The sequence below is a fragment of the Puntigrus tetrazona genome, chromosome 3 (assembly GCF_018831695.1).
Source record: "Puntigrus tetrazona isolate hp1 chromosome 3, ASM1883169v1, whole genome shotgun sequence".
NCBI lineage: Eukaryota > Metazoa > Chordata > Actinopteri > Cypriniformes > Cyprinidae > Puntigrus > Puntigrus tetrazona.
Genome location: NC_056701.1, coordinates 15,912,787 through 15,932,230, shown reverse-complemented (window position 1 = coordinate 15,932,230; position 19,444 = coordinate 15,912,787). Strand labels below are relative to the sequence as shown.

Below are 19,444 nucleotides of genomic sequence, written 5' to 3'. Positions count from 1 at the left end.
CTTGATATAAAAGAGATCAAAACTCAGAATTTTCTCATTAGTCTAAAAACAGCTTATTTTGAAGCCAATCTGCCAAAACGATGTTCTACTCTATAACTCTGTAATAGTGTGGTAAGCACCGCCTCCACAGAAGAAGATCAACACCTGCTTCTACATCGCTGCTTGTTTAGCCCCGCCCACCAAATGTGTAGATCTATGCAGAAACCAAACAAAATAGATGCTCCGATGACAAAGTGACAAATTGGGGGAAAACTGCATTGACTTTGTTTTGATCCCTACATTCGGCAAGAAAGGAGGAACTTTTGTTCACTTCATCCTACCCTGGATTTGTTTACACAAGGCACAATTTGCCACAGAATTTTCAAAAAGATTGAATCCAACAGTATTTATCAACCTGGTCTAAAAATATGTACCTCTGTGCACTTTTTGTGTAACACTAACACTGTTTTTACATGTCTTACTGCGTATTTTGCCGCTGTTTCAAAAGGAAATGTCCTCTAAGTGCTTCTAAAACACATCTTTAATATGTCAAACCTGGCGCATTTTTATAACATTGATTTAGGTACGTATTGCTGTGTTTTTATTATGTTAAATATCCACAGGACTGTCACTAAAAGTTGATGCTCTATGGTGTTGGAAATATTCCCTACAACAAAACCAACCCTAAACCTACCGATCATGTTAACAAATGCAAAACTGATATAAAACACATTCGTTGATTCGACCATGTCATTTCAACTTCCTTTTATGCAGATTTGAACCCGAGATTCGAACCAGAGCTAGAAAAACCCATAGTTATGAAGCTGGATATATATACGATGCAAATGTTCGAAAGCATCCATTTTCAAATCTCCCAGTATATTAAAATAGTTTTGAAGTCATAACGTGATATTCTTCAAGTAATTGTACAGAAAGTACGCTTTATTAATCAAAACTCCGGAAATGTATCTGAAAAGGACAGGAAATACTGATCTTTTTTGATTTCAAAATCTCAAGTGAACCAGAGAGAACAGTACAAAGTAATAAAAAAGGCAGCTCATGACTCCTTTAATACATCCCTCATGAGGTACTCGTCATATGTAGAAGTCATTGGTATTGTTGGCACAGACTGTAACAGCAGGGCTCTCTGTCTTTAGGTGGGCAGTATCGGTGAAGAGGAAGAGTGGAAGGTGTTGTATGAGAAGGAGAATGACCCTGAAGCGCAGGTGCTGGAGGTGCCCAATCTCACACCGTTCACACACTACAGGTCAGCGAGCACTCTTTCACTCCAAACACACAGTAACTGCATTAGCACAGAAATTGCCATGTAAACAGCATTTTCATTTACTTTAATCTGAATAAATACACATTTTAAGTGAGCCTAATCGAATTAAGACATGTAGATTACTTCAATTACAGTTGCATTACTAAAGACACGTATACACTTTAATCAGATTATAATTCTGTAGCTGCATAAACAAATCGAACGGATCACAGTTCAAGTCAGCACACTATGGCAATGTTTTCACTTCTGTGTTTATGCCTCTGATCTTGTTATTTTCTGCTTCTTTCCCTGAGGATGCTGTTAATTCATTCCTTTCTTCTTTCTTGTTCTTTCTGATCTTGACATCTTTGTCTTATGCTGAAGAAAAAAAGACAATTGAACCTAGATTTGCTACAGAATTGCTGAGACGTAGTGTGTGCATGAAATCTATTTACACACAGAAAACACTTTATTTTATGCATGGGCTTCAGAATTGACTACACACTGCAAGTTCTGCGAGTGACGGTCGCATCTGAATGATCGCTCTGTGTGTGTACAGCATACAACACAGTGAAAAATCACTCTAGAACTTGCGATGGTTCAGAGAGCGATAACCATAGCTGCAGTATAGCATATGGCATCTTGCGGATGTAAATAACAAACATGGATGCCAACCTGTTAAAGAAATAATAGAAACTAGAGCTAAAATAGTGTCAGGATGTATATATTTGCAACATGTGATTCACATACGCATATGCCAGTTCACTTTTTGCCAAAACAGTTAGACATTTAAAAACGTCAGTTCACTGTAAACTAATTCATATTCACAAAAATATGCACGCTTCATACATGCACAGTTTGTTTGCACATTTATGAATCAATGTATGTTAAATGAATTATTAATAATTAATAGTGCTGGGATAACAGTGTATAACGATTAATCACATCCAAAATAAATGTTTTTGTTTACATAATATATGTGTGCATTTTGTATATTTATTCTAAATTTACATTTAGTATATATTTATATTCATATAGGTTATGTTGCATATAAAAATATATTTAATATATAAACATAACATATTGTTTTGAAGTATATGCTTACATTTTTGAATGCCTGTTTTAATATAATTAATTATTCATTATAAATAATTATTAAATACATAATCGTATTGTTATTATATAATTCACGCTTTACTTAGACCAACAATTAGGTAAAAAGTGCTATTCATATTCAAAAATATGAATAGACATATTTGAATAACCAACTAATATAATTTATCTAATTAAATATTTTTTATTTATTAACATCCCTTATTTCAAATGCTGTATGCCAGAACTTGCTACATTCACCATATGAAAATTATATTTTGTAAAACTGCACCTACGCACCATACGACACATTTGTCACTTGTAAACTGCTCAGTTTAAATAATGTCTTATTAATCAAACTATTTCATCTGGTGAATATAAATATATTGCTGTTATCTAAACAGGTTTAATGTCTGACTGGATCCGTTAGTTTCCGATAGCTGGAATCATCCCTGAGCTTCATGATGAACTGCTTGCCTCCGTGTTTTTTTCTACCCTGCAATTTATGTCAGATCATATGGATGTTGTCGCAGCCTCTCCATTTGTTCTACTCGCTGATAAACTTTGATTTCACGGTAATTGGCGCAATTATAAAGTAAACCGCAGTAAGCACATTTCCCACACAGACTTCCTCACAAACACTACAGCCATGTACTTTCCCTCTAGAAAGTCTGACCAGTGTTAAGTTTTACCGAAGTGACTGATTGGTGGTTACAGGTTCCGAATGCGTCAGGTGAATATCGTGGGCCCGAGTCCGGTGAGCTTGCCGTCCCGTGTGATTCAAACCCTGCAGGCTCCTCCAGACAAGGCGCCCAGCAGTGTGACAGTGCGCACGGCCAGTGAGACCAGCCTCTGGCTACGCTGGGTGGTGAGTGCCATTGTTTTTCAAAATCTGGGTTGTAGATTGTAAGTTAAGGGAAATTAATCAAAAGGGCTCCTAAGGGCTGTTTAGTATAACTATTCCCATCAACACATGAAATGAAGCGTTTCGTTAACACGCCTGTGACTTTTATTAATCAAAAGTATGCTGTTACATAAGATATTCCAACGATTAACGTAATTCAGTGATTAGTGTAACTCACAGATGCATATCATGTGCATTATGTTCAACTGAGTTCATTCATTCATTGTTTCTTTCGCAGAGGTTAGAATAAAAAAGGGATTCGAGGAAGCTATTACATTGTAACTTTTCAGTCCTAGTGTTCTGACAGGGTGTCATTATTTTGTATCACACATGAATACAAGCTAGGATGTTGAAAGCAGGGTGTTTTCAGACATCTATTGATTTTCACCTGATATAAAGACTGCTGACATGTGAGAGCTACTGCCTAAATTGAGTTTCTCAAATTGAAGCTCTTTACCTGTCAAATTAAAAGCACATGAGAGCTGATGTTTTGCCAGTTTGTGACATCTCACTTACCTTTTGGCACCCAATCAAAATCGTTGAGTTCATTTTTTTGAGCACATAAATGATGTAGCATTATTAAATATGCGTATTAAATATAAATATGAGATTTATAGGAGCATGTATATTTAATTGGGTTAGGCTGAGCTCAGCTTGCTGGTTTTAGCAATGTTCGGGATGCTGCTGAGACTGCGCGTTACAGAGGCTGCACTGTTTATTTTTATATTTTTCGTCTAATGAAAAATGTTTTATAAATTTAGTCTTCATTTTGTCGTGTTCAGTATTTTTAGTCCATTTTACCCTGAAGGGCATCTACTTTTAGTCAAAGAAAATAATATTTTGAAGGTTGAAGGCACTGCTCAGAATGATAAAAAAAAAATGTTCAAACATTTTATAACATATACGACTAAAGTTTGGGGTCTGTATTAGAGACTGCATATTATTCTTCCTGGTCGCATGGCGTAAACATATCTGGGTGCACTTTTTTAGAGAGGCAAAATACGTGCCGAGTACATATACCTGCAGTTTCCAAAAGAAATGAAAACTAGAGGAAGTAAGACACCTTTTATTCCTTTTCACACAAATTGAAAGAGTGTCGATTAATAAAGTGTAATTTTCACACATTTCTCTTTGAAACTGCAGCAGAATGTGCAGTAAGGCGCGTAAAAAACGGCATATTTTTATGAGACCAGGTTGAAATTATTCGATCAGTAGCACAGTAAAAAAGTTCATTATGTTTTGTTTAAAATAACTATTTTCTATTTTAATATGTTGTCATTTATTCCTGTGATGACAAAGCTGAATTTTCAGCATCATCTTCAGTGTCACATGGTCCTTTGGAAATCATTCTGGTATGATGATGTGCTGCTCAAGAATCATTTATGATTATTATCAATGTTGAAAACAGCTGTGATACATTTTTTCAGGATTCTATAATGGTTAAAATGTTCAAAACACAGCATTAATTTGAACTAGAAATAGAATAAATGTCAACTTATTTAAAAAATAACAAATGTCTTTACTGTCACTTTGCCTCAAATTAATGCATTCCCATTGATTAACATTATTAATAAAATAAAACTTTCTGACCCCAAACTTTTGACTGGTAGTGTATATAAAATTACCATAACAACATAAGCATTTATTAATTAAAATATGTATGAATATACACAAACCCAATATACTCTTCCTTTGCGTCACCATGTGTCAAAGGTGTATCATTATCTTCATGAATACAGATAATTAATCTTACATAAGTGGCTCAGTATTGAGTTATTTAAATAAATTATTTCCAGATTTCCCTGCAAAAGACGCTGTTAGTTCATTATTGATGTCCTGCAGTTCTTTTTTTCCCTTGTCACTTAGCGTCTACTGCATGTGTTCATTAAAATGAATCTTTTTTCCGTATCTTCATTACCGCTGATGAAATGAAAACACTCTGTCAAGGAACATCTCTGTCAGTAATTCTGTTGTCTTATAACAAGAGTGATGTTTCCTTCGCAGCCGCTGCCAGAGACCGAGTACAATGGAAACCCGGAGAGCGTGGGCTACAGGGTCAGAGTGTTGCGAGCGGACCTGCGGGGTGAAGCCAGCACACGATTGGTGAACGACAGGCTGGAGAGAGAGATCACCCTGGAGGGTCTGGAGGAGTGGACCGAGTACCAGCTGCAGCTCCAGGCATTTAATTCCATAGGACCCGGGCCCTGGAGTGAGCCTGTGAAGGGACGCACGCGGGAGTCAGGTGAGGACACCCACACTGCAAAAAACAAAGCTTCGAGTTTTTTCTTGTCTCCAGCCAAAATATCTACAAATTCTTAAATCAAGAAGGATTTCCTAGTCACGTACAAATTATTGTCTTGTCTTCACACAAAACAAGTCAAAATGAAGTGACTTTTCGTTTAGAACAAACAAAATAAACTGCCAATGGGGTCAGCAAAATAATCTCATTTGCCGTTTATTACTTAATTTAGAATTTTGTTCGGAAAACAAGACAAAAGATCCAAGTTAGAAAAGCATGTTTTGCAGCGCAGCCAGATACTAATGCGGGTTGATGAGCCCCGTGGGATGTAGCGATGCAGAGGGAGCATCTTGAAATTTCCATTCTCAGGATAATCATATTCTCAAATGTAAATAGGTGCTTCTCAGATTGAAACTTTATTTCTTTTATGTGATCACCATAACAGCTCCTCACGGCACACTTACTCTGACTCGAGAGCAGCTCTGAATGCATGCCTATGCTGCAGATAAGAAGCCAGGTGATTGGCTGCCTGATGTTGCTACTTATCTTTACCGTTGCTCCCTGCAAGATACACTTGATTTATTGAAAGATTGAAAGATTTATGGCCCCAAATGGCTGCAGAGTAAATTTTAAAAAATATGCTATTTAAAGGTGAAGTGTGTCATTTCTGTGTCACCGGTGATATCGGACTGGATTGTTAACATGTTTACATTTTTTGTAAACAATGAGAATGATGTTTACACATGCAGAGGACAGCACCCCGATGCTGGGGTTTTGTGGTTTGCTCGCAGGGCAGTGCTGTGCAGCAGTTCTGAATGGTTGCTAGCCTAGGCCTAAAGAAATGAATCATTTTATTCAGTAAGGAGGCATTCAGTTGATCAAAGGTGAGAGTAATACGTTATAAGAGGTTATGAAAGATAGCTATTTCAAATAAATGCTGTTCTTTCTATTCATAAAACAATCCTGAAAATAAATGTATTACATTTTCTATACAAATATTAAACAACACAACATTCATGATAAGAAATCATATTAGAATGATTTTTGAAGCATCTTGTTATACTGAAGACTGGAGAGATGATGCTGAAAATTCTAATACATAAAGTACATTTAAAGATTGATATATATACTGTTTCATAATATTATTGTTTTGCTGCATTTTTGATTGATTAGTGTTGGTGAGCGTAAGAGATGTAAAACATTTTACAACTAAAAAGTTGTAAGTCTGATCACTTAGCGTAATAGTCAACCTCCTCTAAACATGCCACAATATTTAATTTCAAAACCTTTAGTATGACAGGTAAAAAGTTGGTTAAGTAATGAATAAATAAATGTTATGCCTAAGCTAGTTGTCCCACTCAAACAGATTGTAATTCAATTTGGTGCCACTGGTGGATCAGAAATTGCACACTTCAACATAAATAGATCTTTAGAAGCCTGCAGTTGGATGACCGTAATCAAAAAAGTGAAGTCTGTGGTGCGAGTTATTACATAATTGTGTGGCTAAGAGCTCACACAGAGAGGTTCTGGGCTGGCTGCGCTATCTGATATGAGGACTAGTGTTAAAGGTTTGTCGTCTTTTAGTGGTCCGTTCACTGTCTCCTCACGCTCATGCTCTTGTTTGCTGCTCACAATCTAATGCTGTTTGCTTTCTTTTTTCCCTTATGACATTGGAGAGTCGAGTAATCCACGTGAGTTTGCTCAGAACCCGGGGCCGTGTGTTAAGGCACAGTGCGATAAGGGAGTGTGATTTGTCTTTGTCTGTTTGCGTAGTGCCATCGGGGGCTCCGGAAAATGTGACCGCAGAGGCCATGAGCTCCAGTCGCATCCTGGTAACCTGGGGCCCGGTTCCTGAGCACGAGCAGAATGGCAACATCCTTGGATATAAGGTGGTTACTCCTGAGAATCGCTTCTGCGTTGTTGTTTTGTCTTTTTTCATTCGTTGTGATTTCACAGAAATGAAAATGACCTTAGACTCATGTCAAGTAGTGCGCTGAGGTACTCTGAAACAATGTCTGCTGAAGGAGCCCTCGGCTCGGTATAATAAGCATCTCAGAAGTGAATAAAGGTTTTTCTCATGTAAGATCAACCCCTTAAACTGTGTTTGTATGATGAAATGACTTGAAAGATTTGATGTTTTTTTTCTCTAGAGGAGGGGAGGCATTGTTTTTATTCTTCATTGAAACCAAACATTTCCTTTAATAACTACCCTTTGTAGCTGTACTTTTCTATTTTGAAAATGAATCAATCTGGTATGTATTTGTGTGTGTGTGTGTGTGTGTGTTGTGTATACACAATTACATTATTTATTTATTACTTATTTATTAAATTATTTTACCTAAATAATAGGCAAAATGCCCGCTATTTTTTATTTAGTACTAACCTGAAACTGCACGCATTTCTTTAGAAAAGTCCTTGAAGTCCCACAGTTCTTTTGCGTATTTGAACTATGGATGTTAACAATTAAACAACAATCAATTCATCTTTCATATGGTTTATTCATTTGTGGCCACAGTCCAAGTTTCATTCATTTGTTCCCATATATAAAAACCCATCGACCTGTGATTTAACTAAAACTAGGGGAACAAATGAATAAGTCGAAGGACCAAATTCTTAATTAATGGGACCAAAATCTTTTTTCCACTGGCCAGGTTTACCATAGTAAGAGATGCGAAATCATGATTAAAAGTAAATGACAAGAAAATAAAAGAGGGTTAGAAGAGGAAAGAAACAATATACATGATTCAATTCAAAGAAATTCGTGACCAACCTGTAAAACAGAACACAAACCTAAAAACATGGTGGTGATGTAACATTTGCCTGCAAACCAATTATTTTTCTTATAAACAAAGCTTTGTACCTCACTTGTGTCATAAGGGAGATGGAAGCGGTTCACTGACCGCGTGGCACAGGCCCACATGCAATACTTACATTTGGGATCGTTTTATTTTAAATGGCGATAATTTCAAGGGCAAACTTTGCGACTGTGTTTTAAAACACTATGAGGACCGTGAAACCATTTGAAAAGATGAATTCAGCAGCCAACAAAGTGAAAGGATTCCAAACGTTACTACAGCATTCATTTTACAATCCTGCTACAGGTCTTTTAATTATACTAAAAAAAAAAATTTAATTTGGGTTTGGAAGATGGCATTTAACACGTCCTGCTATGCTAGTGACCATATGCCACTGAATTTTTAATTGAAACGATAATCGATCGTGGGAATGATCAAAAATTGAAAAAATTAATTTGAACCCTTTCCAAAAATAACTATGATTTTAGGGACTTAAATGCAACTTACGAAAAGTTTAAACTCTCTGTGAATTCAAAACTTTTTGAATTTGTAGATCAGGGTAAATTGAACTTATTTTGTCTTCTGGGAAACGACGCAAGTATGTTCTGTAGCTTCTGAAGGTCTAAATGTAATGAACATACATGAAATTAAGGCAAACAAAAAAAATGTACACATCTTTATTTTGTTCAAACGTTTACACCTCTGGCTCTTAATGCATGTTTTTCTCTTCTGGAGCGCCAGTGAGCGTTTGAACATTTTGTAATAGTTGCGTACAAGTCCCTCAGTTGAATAGATGTGAAAAAATATTTTCGCAGTGTTGAAATATGGGGCCATATGATGAAAAAACAAGACTTTTTTTAAGTTTGATATCATCCTTTGAACATTTGATGCGCTTTCTTTTTCTCTTAGAGAATGTTTGTGCCAGTTTCATTTTCATTTTAAGTAATGAAAAGGTTTATGAATTCATTCATTAAAAATCTGACCCATGTGGAAAGACAAATATTTGTAGTTAGATCTGGATGTGCACCCATATGTTCAGAAAAGCTTCTCTGGTTTAAAGTCAACAGTAATTAAGAAAGGAGGCTTTATAGCGAGAAAAAAAAAACAGCAGCCTGCTGAACAGCGGACCCAGAGGAACAAACTTCTATTCCTGTGTTTTTGTATTTAATGTGATCTTGAATTAAAGTTAGTCAAAATCACACAACAGTGGGAACAATGCTTAATATGCTTACTTTTTCAGGTTATGTACAAAGAAAAAGAGACAGATTCAGAGGCACAAGTGAACGTGGTTAAAGGCAACCTGACACAGTCTGTCTTACTGAGGAATCTGCTTAAATACGTCCAATATGAAATCCAAGTTTTGGCTTTCACACGGATTGGCGATGGGCAGCTCAGCAACCCAGCAGTCTTGGAGAGGACCAAGGATGATGGTGAGCAACCTTTCATGTTTCACCACTGCCGTTCAACGTAATGACAACACAGACAGTTTACTTCTCCAAAAAATCTGTCATGATTTACCCACTTTCATGTCATTCCAAAACCGCATGCTCTTTTTTTGTTTTGAAACATAAAAGAATTTTTAATGCAGCTCATCAACAACAGTTCATTGTCACCTCAGGCTGCAAAAATAACAAGAAAACACAGATTATTTAAAGTCATCTGATGCCACACTTGAAATATAAATGAAATATAAATCATTATTATCTGATAATCTTTTTTGTCGGTGACTTGAGAACCAAAATCAAATAATAAATTGGCTCAAAATTATTCTTTTCTTTTCAGTAAACCAGTATGTTCACAAATTGGGCTGATTCATTCGCGAATATGGGTTCAACTGTCAAAGATTCCCAGGAAATTACGTGCCGTTTTAAAAGACTTGTAAGATTTTTTGTGTGTGTATAATTTGTGTAGCTAAAAATATCACCAAACTGTCATTGCCTACCTTAAGAATATTCCAAATACAGTATTTAATTTTTGTTCCAAGAGAGACTTGAAACCCATAAGGATAAATAATGACCAAATTTTCATTTTTGGATGAAGTATCCCTTTAATGCTGTAACTCTGTTTTATGTGCACGCTCCTTGACCAAGCAGTGTAAGTTTATGGGCTGTCATGAGTAATGGGCATTTGCTCTGCGCACGAAGAGTGCACAGATTGATGTGGCCTTGGATTTTATAGAATAAAAAAGATGAAATGCCATTTAGTCTTAAGCTCTTTCAGACACTTTTTTGAAGGTCCTCTAAAGCTTTTGATGCTTCATTTGTTTTTAGTGTACATTCTGTGCTTCTGTGTTCGCTTAGTTTATTCGCTCACTGTCTTTTTTAAGACTAGATGTGGTATAGACAGGTAAACCAATACAGACGGTACAAACTCCACTGGAGAAGATGGCCTCCAAATGTTTACTTTATGGACTGCAACTTAAATAGACTTTGAAAGGCTGGCTGAGGAATTTGAGAAATGAAAGCTTTCAGAGGAAAGGTATGATAGTTTGCTATCCATTACAAAGGTGATTCACTCTGGTCAGGATTAAAGACAGATAACAGTTAAAACTAATGCACTCTTAAATGACTGCTATACAGCCAACAGGGTCATAAAGGACAGACTACAGCAGAAATATGTTTTTGGGAAATGGCACAAATAAGGCCCCCGTCAAGGCTTTTTTAGAGAAACAACCGATATACTCAGTGTATCATGAGATTTGTCAGATAAAGCGTGATAAAGAGTGTACATATGAATTGCTGGATTGTAATTTTTCTCATATTCAATCAAGCATTTTATACTTGGAAAGGTAATATTAAATATAAACATTTTTACTGGGAAATGATTTTTGTTATCTAGAAATCTCAATGGAAAAGGAGGAATAAAACATATTAGTGAACTAGACTGTAAACCACACATGCAAGACTAAGACTAAGAGGAATCAAATGTATTTGACATTTAAAAAAGATATAATTCAAATTCAGTTTATAACACTGTGAAAAATGGATTTAAGTGGGTTTGAATCTTTAGAGTAACTGTCCAGTTGGCCTTCACTATTCTTTATTTATTTATTTATTTATTTATTTTTATTCTTCGGGTTTAGTTCAGTTTTTGTTCTATTTATCTATCATCTATCTTTCTATCTATCTATCTATCTCAAGGTGTAAATGCTGTAAATATGTTAGTCTATATATGTTTGCATGCTGTGTATGTGGTACTGTTAATGTGCAGTTTATTTTGAAAACCCAAAATCTTACCACAAGAGAAGACATCATGGGGGATAGTGATAGAAGCCTTTTCCCCCGGCTTGTGAGAGCCATTTAAAGAAGCCCACTATGTGAAATACAAGGGTCAACCCTTAATCCAGCCAGCTACAGAGTCACATTAATGGAGTCTGCACGCCCGCGGTCAGCTCTGTGCTGGTCTCTGAATAAGAGATAGCAGGACTCTTTTAAACGTGGCTGTAAATGGAGCTCCCCCTTGACAGACGTAGAGAGCTCGGGCCATTTCACCGCCGCACTTTTATGATGGAAGCGCAGGGCCCGGGCAGCATGTCCCCCCGTCTGTGCTCACTCGACCTTGGCAGCAATTATCTGTGTGTTTGCCTTTTAAATTCCCCTCCAGAACAGACCTCATTAAGGACTGATGGTACAGCAGCGTTTTATCCAGGCCCCGTACGCTGTGCGCGGGGGGTTGGAGATGCTACGGGCCGTCCATTCTGTATCGGCCGGACGCGAGTGATCATTTTGGCTTTTGTCTGCAAACTTAAACATCCTGTAATTGGATTTAATCAGAGCCGTATCAGCAAAGCGGGAACCAAATTGGACGTTTCTTTTTTTGCACTGTGATTAGATTAGCATGCCTTAAAGTTGTTAGCGCTCACACATCTCTGAAAAGATTGGCAGGAAAGTGCGTTTATTAGTGACTTGCTTAAAGAAGTAATTAATAAACGGATTTTCTAATTGTAGATTCACGCCGAGTAAATGCACTTGAATCATGAGTCGTGCATCATAAGTAGTTAAAAGACTCCTCATGTGCGTGTAATCTCCATATAAGCCTCATGGTACGCGGAGAGCTGATAGCAGAATGATGAATGTTAGCAATACATTGGCAAGAGAAAGAGGCATCTTGGGAAAAGCACGCTCTACTGTAAGAGCTTCTTCTTGTGGACATGTGTCCCTATGGTCCCACACACTATGACTGCAAAAAGCAATACAAATCAAATCGCTGTCAGATGTGTTAGATTTATAAGTTCCTTAATGTCCAGGAAATGAAACATAGAATCCGCCTAACCGACCGCATCGACTGGGGGAATCCAGAGAGAAATAAGGAAGCGGTCGAGAGACGGCACAACGTTGATTGTGTTTGTTCCACATTTGTACAGCTCGACGATTCGCGTACAACACAGCAGCGGTGTCGTTTCCTGCTTGTGTGTGTATGTGTGTTTACCTCAGGCACAGCACTGGCCCACCACTGTTATTGGATTCCCTCCATGTTATCTGTCGCTCCACAGGTGTCCTGTTAGTGGATGTATAGGCCTGTCACAGGTGCCTGGGAGAGAGGGGAAAGTGTGTATGTTTAGAGGTGAGACGCACCAGCAGGGGAAGGAAACATCCTCCTTAATCAAGGCCTTTAGCAGAGCCCTCTTTCAGCACCAGTGGCATACTGTGTCCTTCAGAGTAGGGCGCAACAGTCATTACATCCTCCAGTCATCATCGGTCTCCTTTTGTAGGCAGCAGATCGGCCCTTGGCAATGTTTCCCTTCAGTCTTAATGTACAATGATAGAGCTCTGCTCATCTAGCTGAGCATGTGACTCAGCGTTTGCCCACATTAGGAGGGGTAGAGTAAAAAGGTGTGCCATGTGGCAGCACTCATGGACCAGCATGGATCTAAATACTCTGGTCAAGGACAAGTGTCAAAGTCTAAGGAGAGAACGAGCAGATTTTGCAGCTTGCTGGCCGACAGCTAATCATTTGTACTGTTTGCTAGAGCAGATTTGAATTAATAAACCACACAAACTAAGGAGACTCTGGCATCTAATTCATGAATATTCATTTTACTTGAAACCGTAGAGTAATTTCCAAAGTCCAGAACTGCTCAGAGCACCTTAGCAGCCATGTGGCAAAACCCTGGGAACCAGCCACAAAACTTTAGCAACCACATTCTGTAATAATGTGCTAACAACCAATTAGAACATATCAAAAAATAGACAGGTAACTCTTTGCCAACCACCCATAACACTTTAATATTGTGCTAAAAACCACTCAGAACTCTTGACCACATAGCAACACCTTGACAACCACCCACAACACCCTAGCAACCACATTGTGCAGTAATGTGCTAACACCCACTTATATTTTAAGAAATGACAACAATTTGACAACCACTCATAACACTGTAACAATTTAGCATCCACATAGCAACACCTTAACAACAAACCACAACATTCCAGAAACCACATTCTGCAGTAATGTGTTAACAGCCACTTAGAATCTCAAGATTCACATCTCAAGAAAAATCATAGCAACACTATGGCAACCTCCCATAACTCCGTAACACTGAACTAACAACCATTCAGAACGCTTAACAACCGCATAGCAACACCATGACAATCACCTACAACACCCTAACAACCACATTCTGCAATATTGTTCTGATAACCATTTAGACCATCTCTAAAAATGACATAGCAACACCCTGGCAACCACATTCTGCAGACAACCACTTGGAACATCTGGCAAATCTGGCAACCACCCATAACACTGTAACATTATGTTAACAACCTCTCAGAACACATTTGCAACCACATAGTAACACCTTGACCACCACTTTCTAGCAAATCCCTGGCAAACACCTACAATATTCTAGCAAATACATACTGTAACATGCTGACAAAAAGAATTATAAAGTGCCAAGATGCCACCAACCACTAATGTAACAGTCTAATTACTCATTCAGACCTCTCATTATTTTTATAGTAAAACAGATCAGAAAACAGTATTTCCGTGCACAGGAACGTGAGCGTTCACTCTTACAGATGGAAACAGCTGACTTTATCCACTGACGATAATCTACAATATGTTCATTAAACTGCCACAGTTTGAGTGCTGTCATAGTTGTCATAACTGTCTCTTTTTCTCTTCGTCCCTTATGTTTTTGTCTTCTTATGAATGTTACATTTTTTTTGTTGTTGTTGTCCTTTTCAAAGCAGACTTTTTTTTAAATGACCTTATCCTGACGTAAATACCATTTCAGAGGCTGTCTCGGAGGGCTGCTGCTTTGAAAGCTAAATAACCTCTATTAAAGCTCTCTAAATTTGAACTTGTGGTTCTGCTGTAATTCAAGAGAAAGCTTTAGAGTTCTATAAGGTGTATAGGTGTTGTAATTAATGCATGAGTAATGATAAAATCTTATCTTTGGCCTCTCCTTTTCCCCTGCAATAGTTCCCGGACCACCTATGAGACTTGTGTTCCCGGAGGTACGTCTAAAAGACGTGAGGGTGATCTGGCAGCCTCCTGTGGACCCCAATGGCATAATTATGGGTAAGAGAAATAATAGGTCAATTCTTTCTATTACACACTGAAGAAATTAAATGTAGAACATATTGAGATTTTGTTCTTCACTTTTTTTTTCCGACATATTGTTATCATATTATTACACTACTGATTAACACTAGTTGTTTATTAGCGTGCGTAGTGTTCCCTATTCTAAAATGTTAACCACAAAAAATTCCAAAAACAGAACCTACGATTCTATGAGCAAATAATCCAAGAATATACACTTAGGAAGTGATTTGTCAGACTAATTTAGCCCATGATTCAGAATGATCCTATGTATGTATTCAGTCAGATTTACTAAGTCAGTTTGACTGATTCGTTTGAATAATTCGTTGTGCTGTTTTTGTGCATTTTTAAAATATATTGCCATTCTTCTCATGAGAATGGTCACGGCTGACCCATGTCGCCTGGATTGAAGCGGAAAGCTGCTTTCATGTACTTCACCTCACATTAAAAACAGTCTCCTCAGTACTTGATCTGGCCTACATGAGAGCGTGTAATGCATTGGACTGGCAGTATCTGGCTCAGAGCAGAGCCTGTTTCTTTCCTCCGCTCTGTGAATGAAGCCATGTCACCGTGCACCTGAGACTAATTCCTCATACGGGAAGAAGGAGCCGGAGAGGAGAAAATCCCTGCGTTTTAATGAGATTAGTCTGACTAACACCTCAAGTGAATGAAGCTCAGAATAGCCGCCTGCCAAATCATGCTGCCTGTGCAAATCACACCGGAGAAGAATACACGCAATCTCAGCGATGCGAAGATGAGATCCGAATACACTGGCTGATAGAATCCTATTCACAAAGCATTAATTTTGAATAAAATGAGGCCAGTTTAAGCATTTTGATGATGTTTGGGGAAAATTGGGACTTTGTTATGGTGTGTATAGTGTAGAAAAATGAGATTGAAAGCATATGCACGCTTCGTTTTAGTCTGGAATGTGGCACAGCATGACTGTTTACCCAGAAGTCTTGTAAATCCCCATTGGAAAATGCAGTTTAAGATGTTGTAGCTGTGTTTTCTGGAACATGGGAGCTGGTTTCTATCTGCTCTAAACCGATCATTAGCTGGTCATTAGCTGTTGTCCCCCAAAAAGTGTAAACAGTGTCTCTGTGGTGCTATCAAAACATTGCTCTGCCTGTTTTGGAAAATATTGTCCATCATATCTGGCCAACAAAAGATCATTATTTGGTGACTTTAATGGCAAAACTTTAACTTGTCATAGTTAAGTTATGTTAACTTAACTATGTTGAGTTAAAGTTTTGCCATCAGTTATCTTAACATTTTTTGGGGGGGAATAGCTTTACATACTCAAGTTTTCTAAAATGTATATGCTTGCTTTGTGCGGAAATAATTCCCAAATCTAAGAAAATAATGCGAATTCTCACAACTTTTGTCAGCGCATTATGCTTAAATGTTTGTAAGTGAAGTATGCATCTCTCACTTTGAGAACTATTTGACAAGTTTCGACCATTTAGAAACCAGCTACCATGTTCCAAAAAAAAACAGCTACCAGCTTATGCTGGATTTTCCAGCAGAGACTTTTGTTTACAGCAAAGCCTAAATGTAATCCTGTTTTCAAAGCCGCTGAAAACTGTGTTGTGTGTTCCCAGAAGCGTCAGCAAACCTGACCGTTAAAGTCCATGGCTGGGAATGGGAGTTTGCTTTGGATTTTGCAGCAGATCGAATAGTCGCACTTAATCTGACTGCAGCCGCCTCACTCAAACACAAAAAACAGAAGGCTCTGACAGAGGAACTGTGCAGAAAATGACATGCTAAATCAAACCTGAGCTCAGACGTGTGTTGTGAACATAAGTTAAATAGATGTAAAGGCATGCGCAGCCCCCGCCAGCGGAACCTGGTTAATTACATCAACACCGCAACGCTCCTAGACGAACATGCCACACGCATGGTGTTATTTCGCACTCTGTTTCATGTCATATTTTGGCAGATCAAGAGATGCTGGTTATGTAGATTGAAGTCACAGAGAGAGCTCTTTCAAAGAGAGAATATCCCAGCATGCCTCTAATTTGCTGCATCTTGAAGAAGGGAAATGCATTGAAAGCAGATGTTGATGTAAATGCCGCTTAATAAGATTCAGTGGCTGTTTTTGTTTCATTTTTTGTTTTTTATTTTTTGTTGTTCTTTCAATGTGTGCAAATTTTGTGAGAGAAAAAAAAACATGAGTTATACTTTTTTTTACAAACTGTTTTAATATATATTTATTTTAATAGTTAATATAGATTTGTATCTACTTTGTCTATTAAGAAAAAGTAAAGAACATTTTAATTAAACAAATGGCTTTCATAATGTCCAAAATAAAAAGACACATCTTGAAAATGGAAAATACACTTTTGGTAAAGAAGCCAAGAATTTTTTTGTGATGTTAATGGCAAAAATTGCACACATTATCTTGTCATTAGGTTGACAGCAGTTTTTTTTTTTATACTTTTTTCCATTTAAAAAAAAAAAAAAAAAAACAGTACATTTTAGTTGTACAGATGACTTTATAATTGAATATATATATATATATATATATATATATATAGTTCATTTCTAAAATTACAGAACCTTTTTAAATTGGATTTAATAATATCCTACATTAAAAGAGGCATCTTAAAGAAAGGAAATGCAAGTGAGTGTTGATGAGAACGGCGCTTGCTGGGATTCAGTGGCGGAGCGCTGGGCTTTCCTGCCCTTTCTGCCGAGGCACTGCCCTTGTGAGTGTTTTTGCTGGCCGCTGCAGGACCGGTAATCACTGGGCAATGAATGAGGAAAATAGAGCTGCAGGAGTTTGTGGGGTTGTGACCTAGCCAATCACATGGGCCGATGCCCTCACAGTGGAAACCCTTTCCCAAAAGCAAAGCCCTAATAAACAATGCACGGGTCATAGCCCGTCGAAACCACGCAAACGGGCTGCTTTTTGCCCACAGTACTCTCTGTATCTCTAGAAATATAGACACTGGCGTGGAAGTAACTGGGAAGAGAGTGTGTGTGCTTGTGTGTGTTTGGGGATGAATGTATGTGATTTTCCACTGGCCCTCATGGCTGAAGTGGACATTAGGATGAAATGGCAGCCCCCAAGTGCTTCAGATTCACAATGTGGGATGGCCTAATTTCGTTTTGCACAGCCCAAGGGGGCCAGCATGCAGTGCAAGCATCCCGAAAGATAAATAGACGGTTGAATAATGTTCCGTCTCTCCCACGGCCAAGCTCTGCCCACACATTCCATTTTCAACATGTTTCCCGATAATGTTATCATTTGTTTTGCTGGCGGTTTGCAACACATGTCATTCCCTCGGACACGATGCAGATGGACGCGCAGCAGACCGCAGCACTTGTGTGTTTTTCACGCACAGAATTGGGTTTTAATTTAAAGCTGGATAATTCTAATAATGGCAATTAATGACAGTGCTAAATAATATCCGGTGTCTAGCTGTTTTTTTTACAATAGCTGGATGCGGATGAGACCAGAAGCCAGGTTCTTAAAGAAACATTTAATAGACATTTGAAAATAGTCTAATTTTCCAACTTTTTATCACAACTTTGCATTTTCCATTAGTCTTAGTATGAAATGTAACTACAGAAGAATTAAGTTTTAAAGAGGACAAATATCGAAAATCTTTCTACCATCAGACCCAGATATTTGCTGAATGGATTTGAATGGAACAGTAGGGGAGTTGGGGAGTTGGAAAATGAGCCTATTTTCAAAAATTGTTTAGTGTTCCTTTAAAATGTACAAATGGCCATGCTCATTTCTACGTAAAAAATTAGGTGAATAAAATGAGTTAAAAAGAACTTTCTTGTTTGGTGTCAATAAAGGGCTACCTATGCCGTACCTATGGTGCTGTGGTAAAACACAAACAAATTTCATTTTATGCAGGTTTGTTGCACATCAGCTTCTTGTTTGTGATTCTTTTCTCTTTGTATTGAATTTTGACATTTAGATTAAATTCGATATAAGGAGTGAAGGCAAGGAAGAGGACTTCCCCGATGAAATGCGTATTTGAATAAAATCTTTCTTCAGTAAAGGAAAGCAATAACTGCAGACGTTAACCAGAGCCGAATTTAAAGTAGATGCTGATAGACCAAATTTTCCAGTGCACTGAAGCCTTTTTGAAAGCCATTCGTCTTATAAACCGGCTGTTGTTTTTCTAAAAATGGTTTCCCAACTACAAATGGCTTTTTGAGGAGATATTTTCCTCCTGTCCTTTTGTACTTTGAGTTTCTGAAAACGACTCTTAGAATTTGTGGAAATGTTATTCAGACTTTTGATGTCAGCTTAAGCTGTCTCACCGTAGACATGAGAAGGATGGAGGATCAAGACTCACCTCGGATGATCTAATGACTGTTTTGTAGGATACCAGGTAGCTTACCGTCTGGATTCTGGGGATCCCAACCAGTTCATCACAGTAGAGGTGGGCCCTGATACCCGTCAGTTCACCGCCTCCAACTTGACCCCAGAGTCGGCCTACGTCTTTCGCATCTCTGCCAAGACGGAGCAGGGCTGGGGAGCACCTGCTCAGGCTGTGGTCATAACTACTGAGATTAGAGGTAACGAATACACATACATAAATACACAACATCCTCATAGCTTTAAAGTCAGGGTAGGTGATTTGATTCAAAAACATTTTTGT

At 37.9% G+C, this 19,444-nt stretch overlaps 1 protein-coding gene across 4 annotated transcripts in view; it reads left to right on the top strand.

Moving 5' to 3' along the window:
• The window catches only part of sdk1a (sidekick cell adhesion molecule 1a), a 245,019-nt gene that overhangs the window by 200,928 nt on the left and 24,647 nt on the right, over positions 1-19,444 (top strand). For all 4 annotated transcript variants that reach the window (XM_043234647.1, XM_043234648.1, XM_043234645.1 and 1 more), the window contains 7 exons: positions 1,137-1,246; positions 3,053-3,203; positions 5,244-5,481; positions 7,252-7,367; positions 9,514-9,703; positions 14,697-14,795; positions 19,167-19,361. In XM_043234647.1, coding sequence (XP_043090582.1) covers positions 1,137-1,246; positions 3,053-3,203; positions 5,244-5,481; positions 7,252-7,367; positions 9,514-9,703; positions 14,697-14,795; positions 19,167-19,361 — 1,099 coding nt within the window. The remainder of the gene's footprint in view (positions 1-1,136; positions 1,247-3,052; positions 3,204-5,243; positions 5,482-7,251; positions 7,368-9,513; positions 9,704-14,696; positions 14,796-19,166; positions 19,362-19,444) is intronic.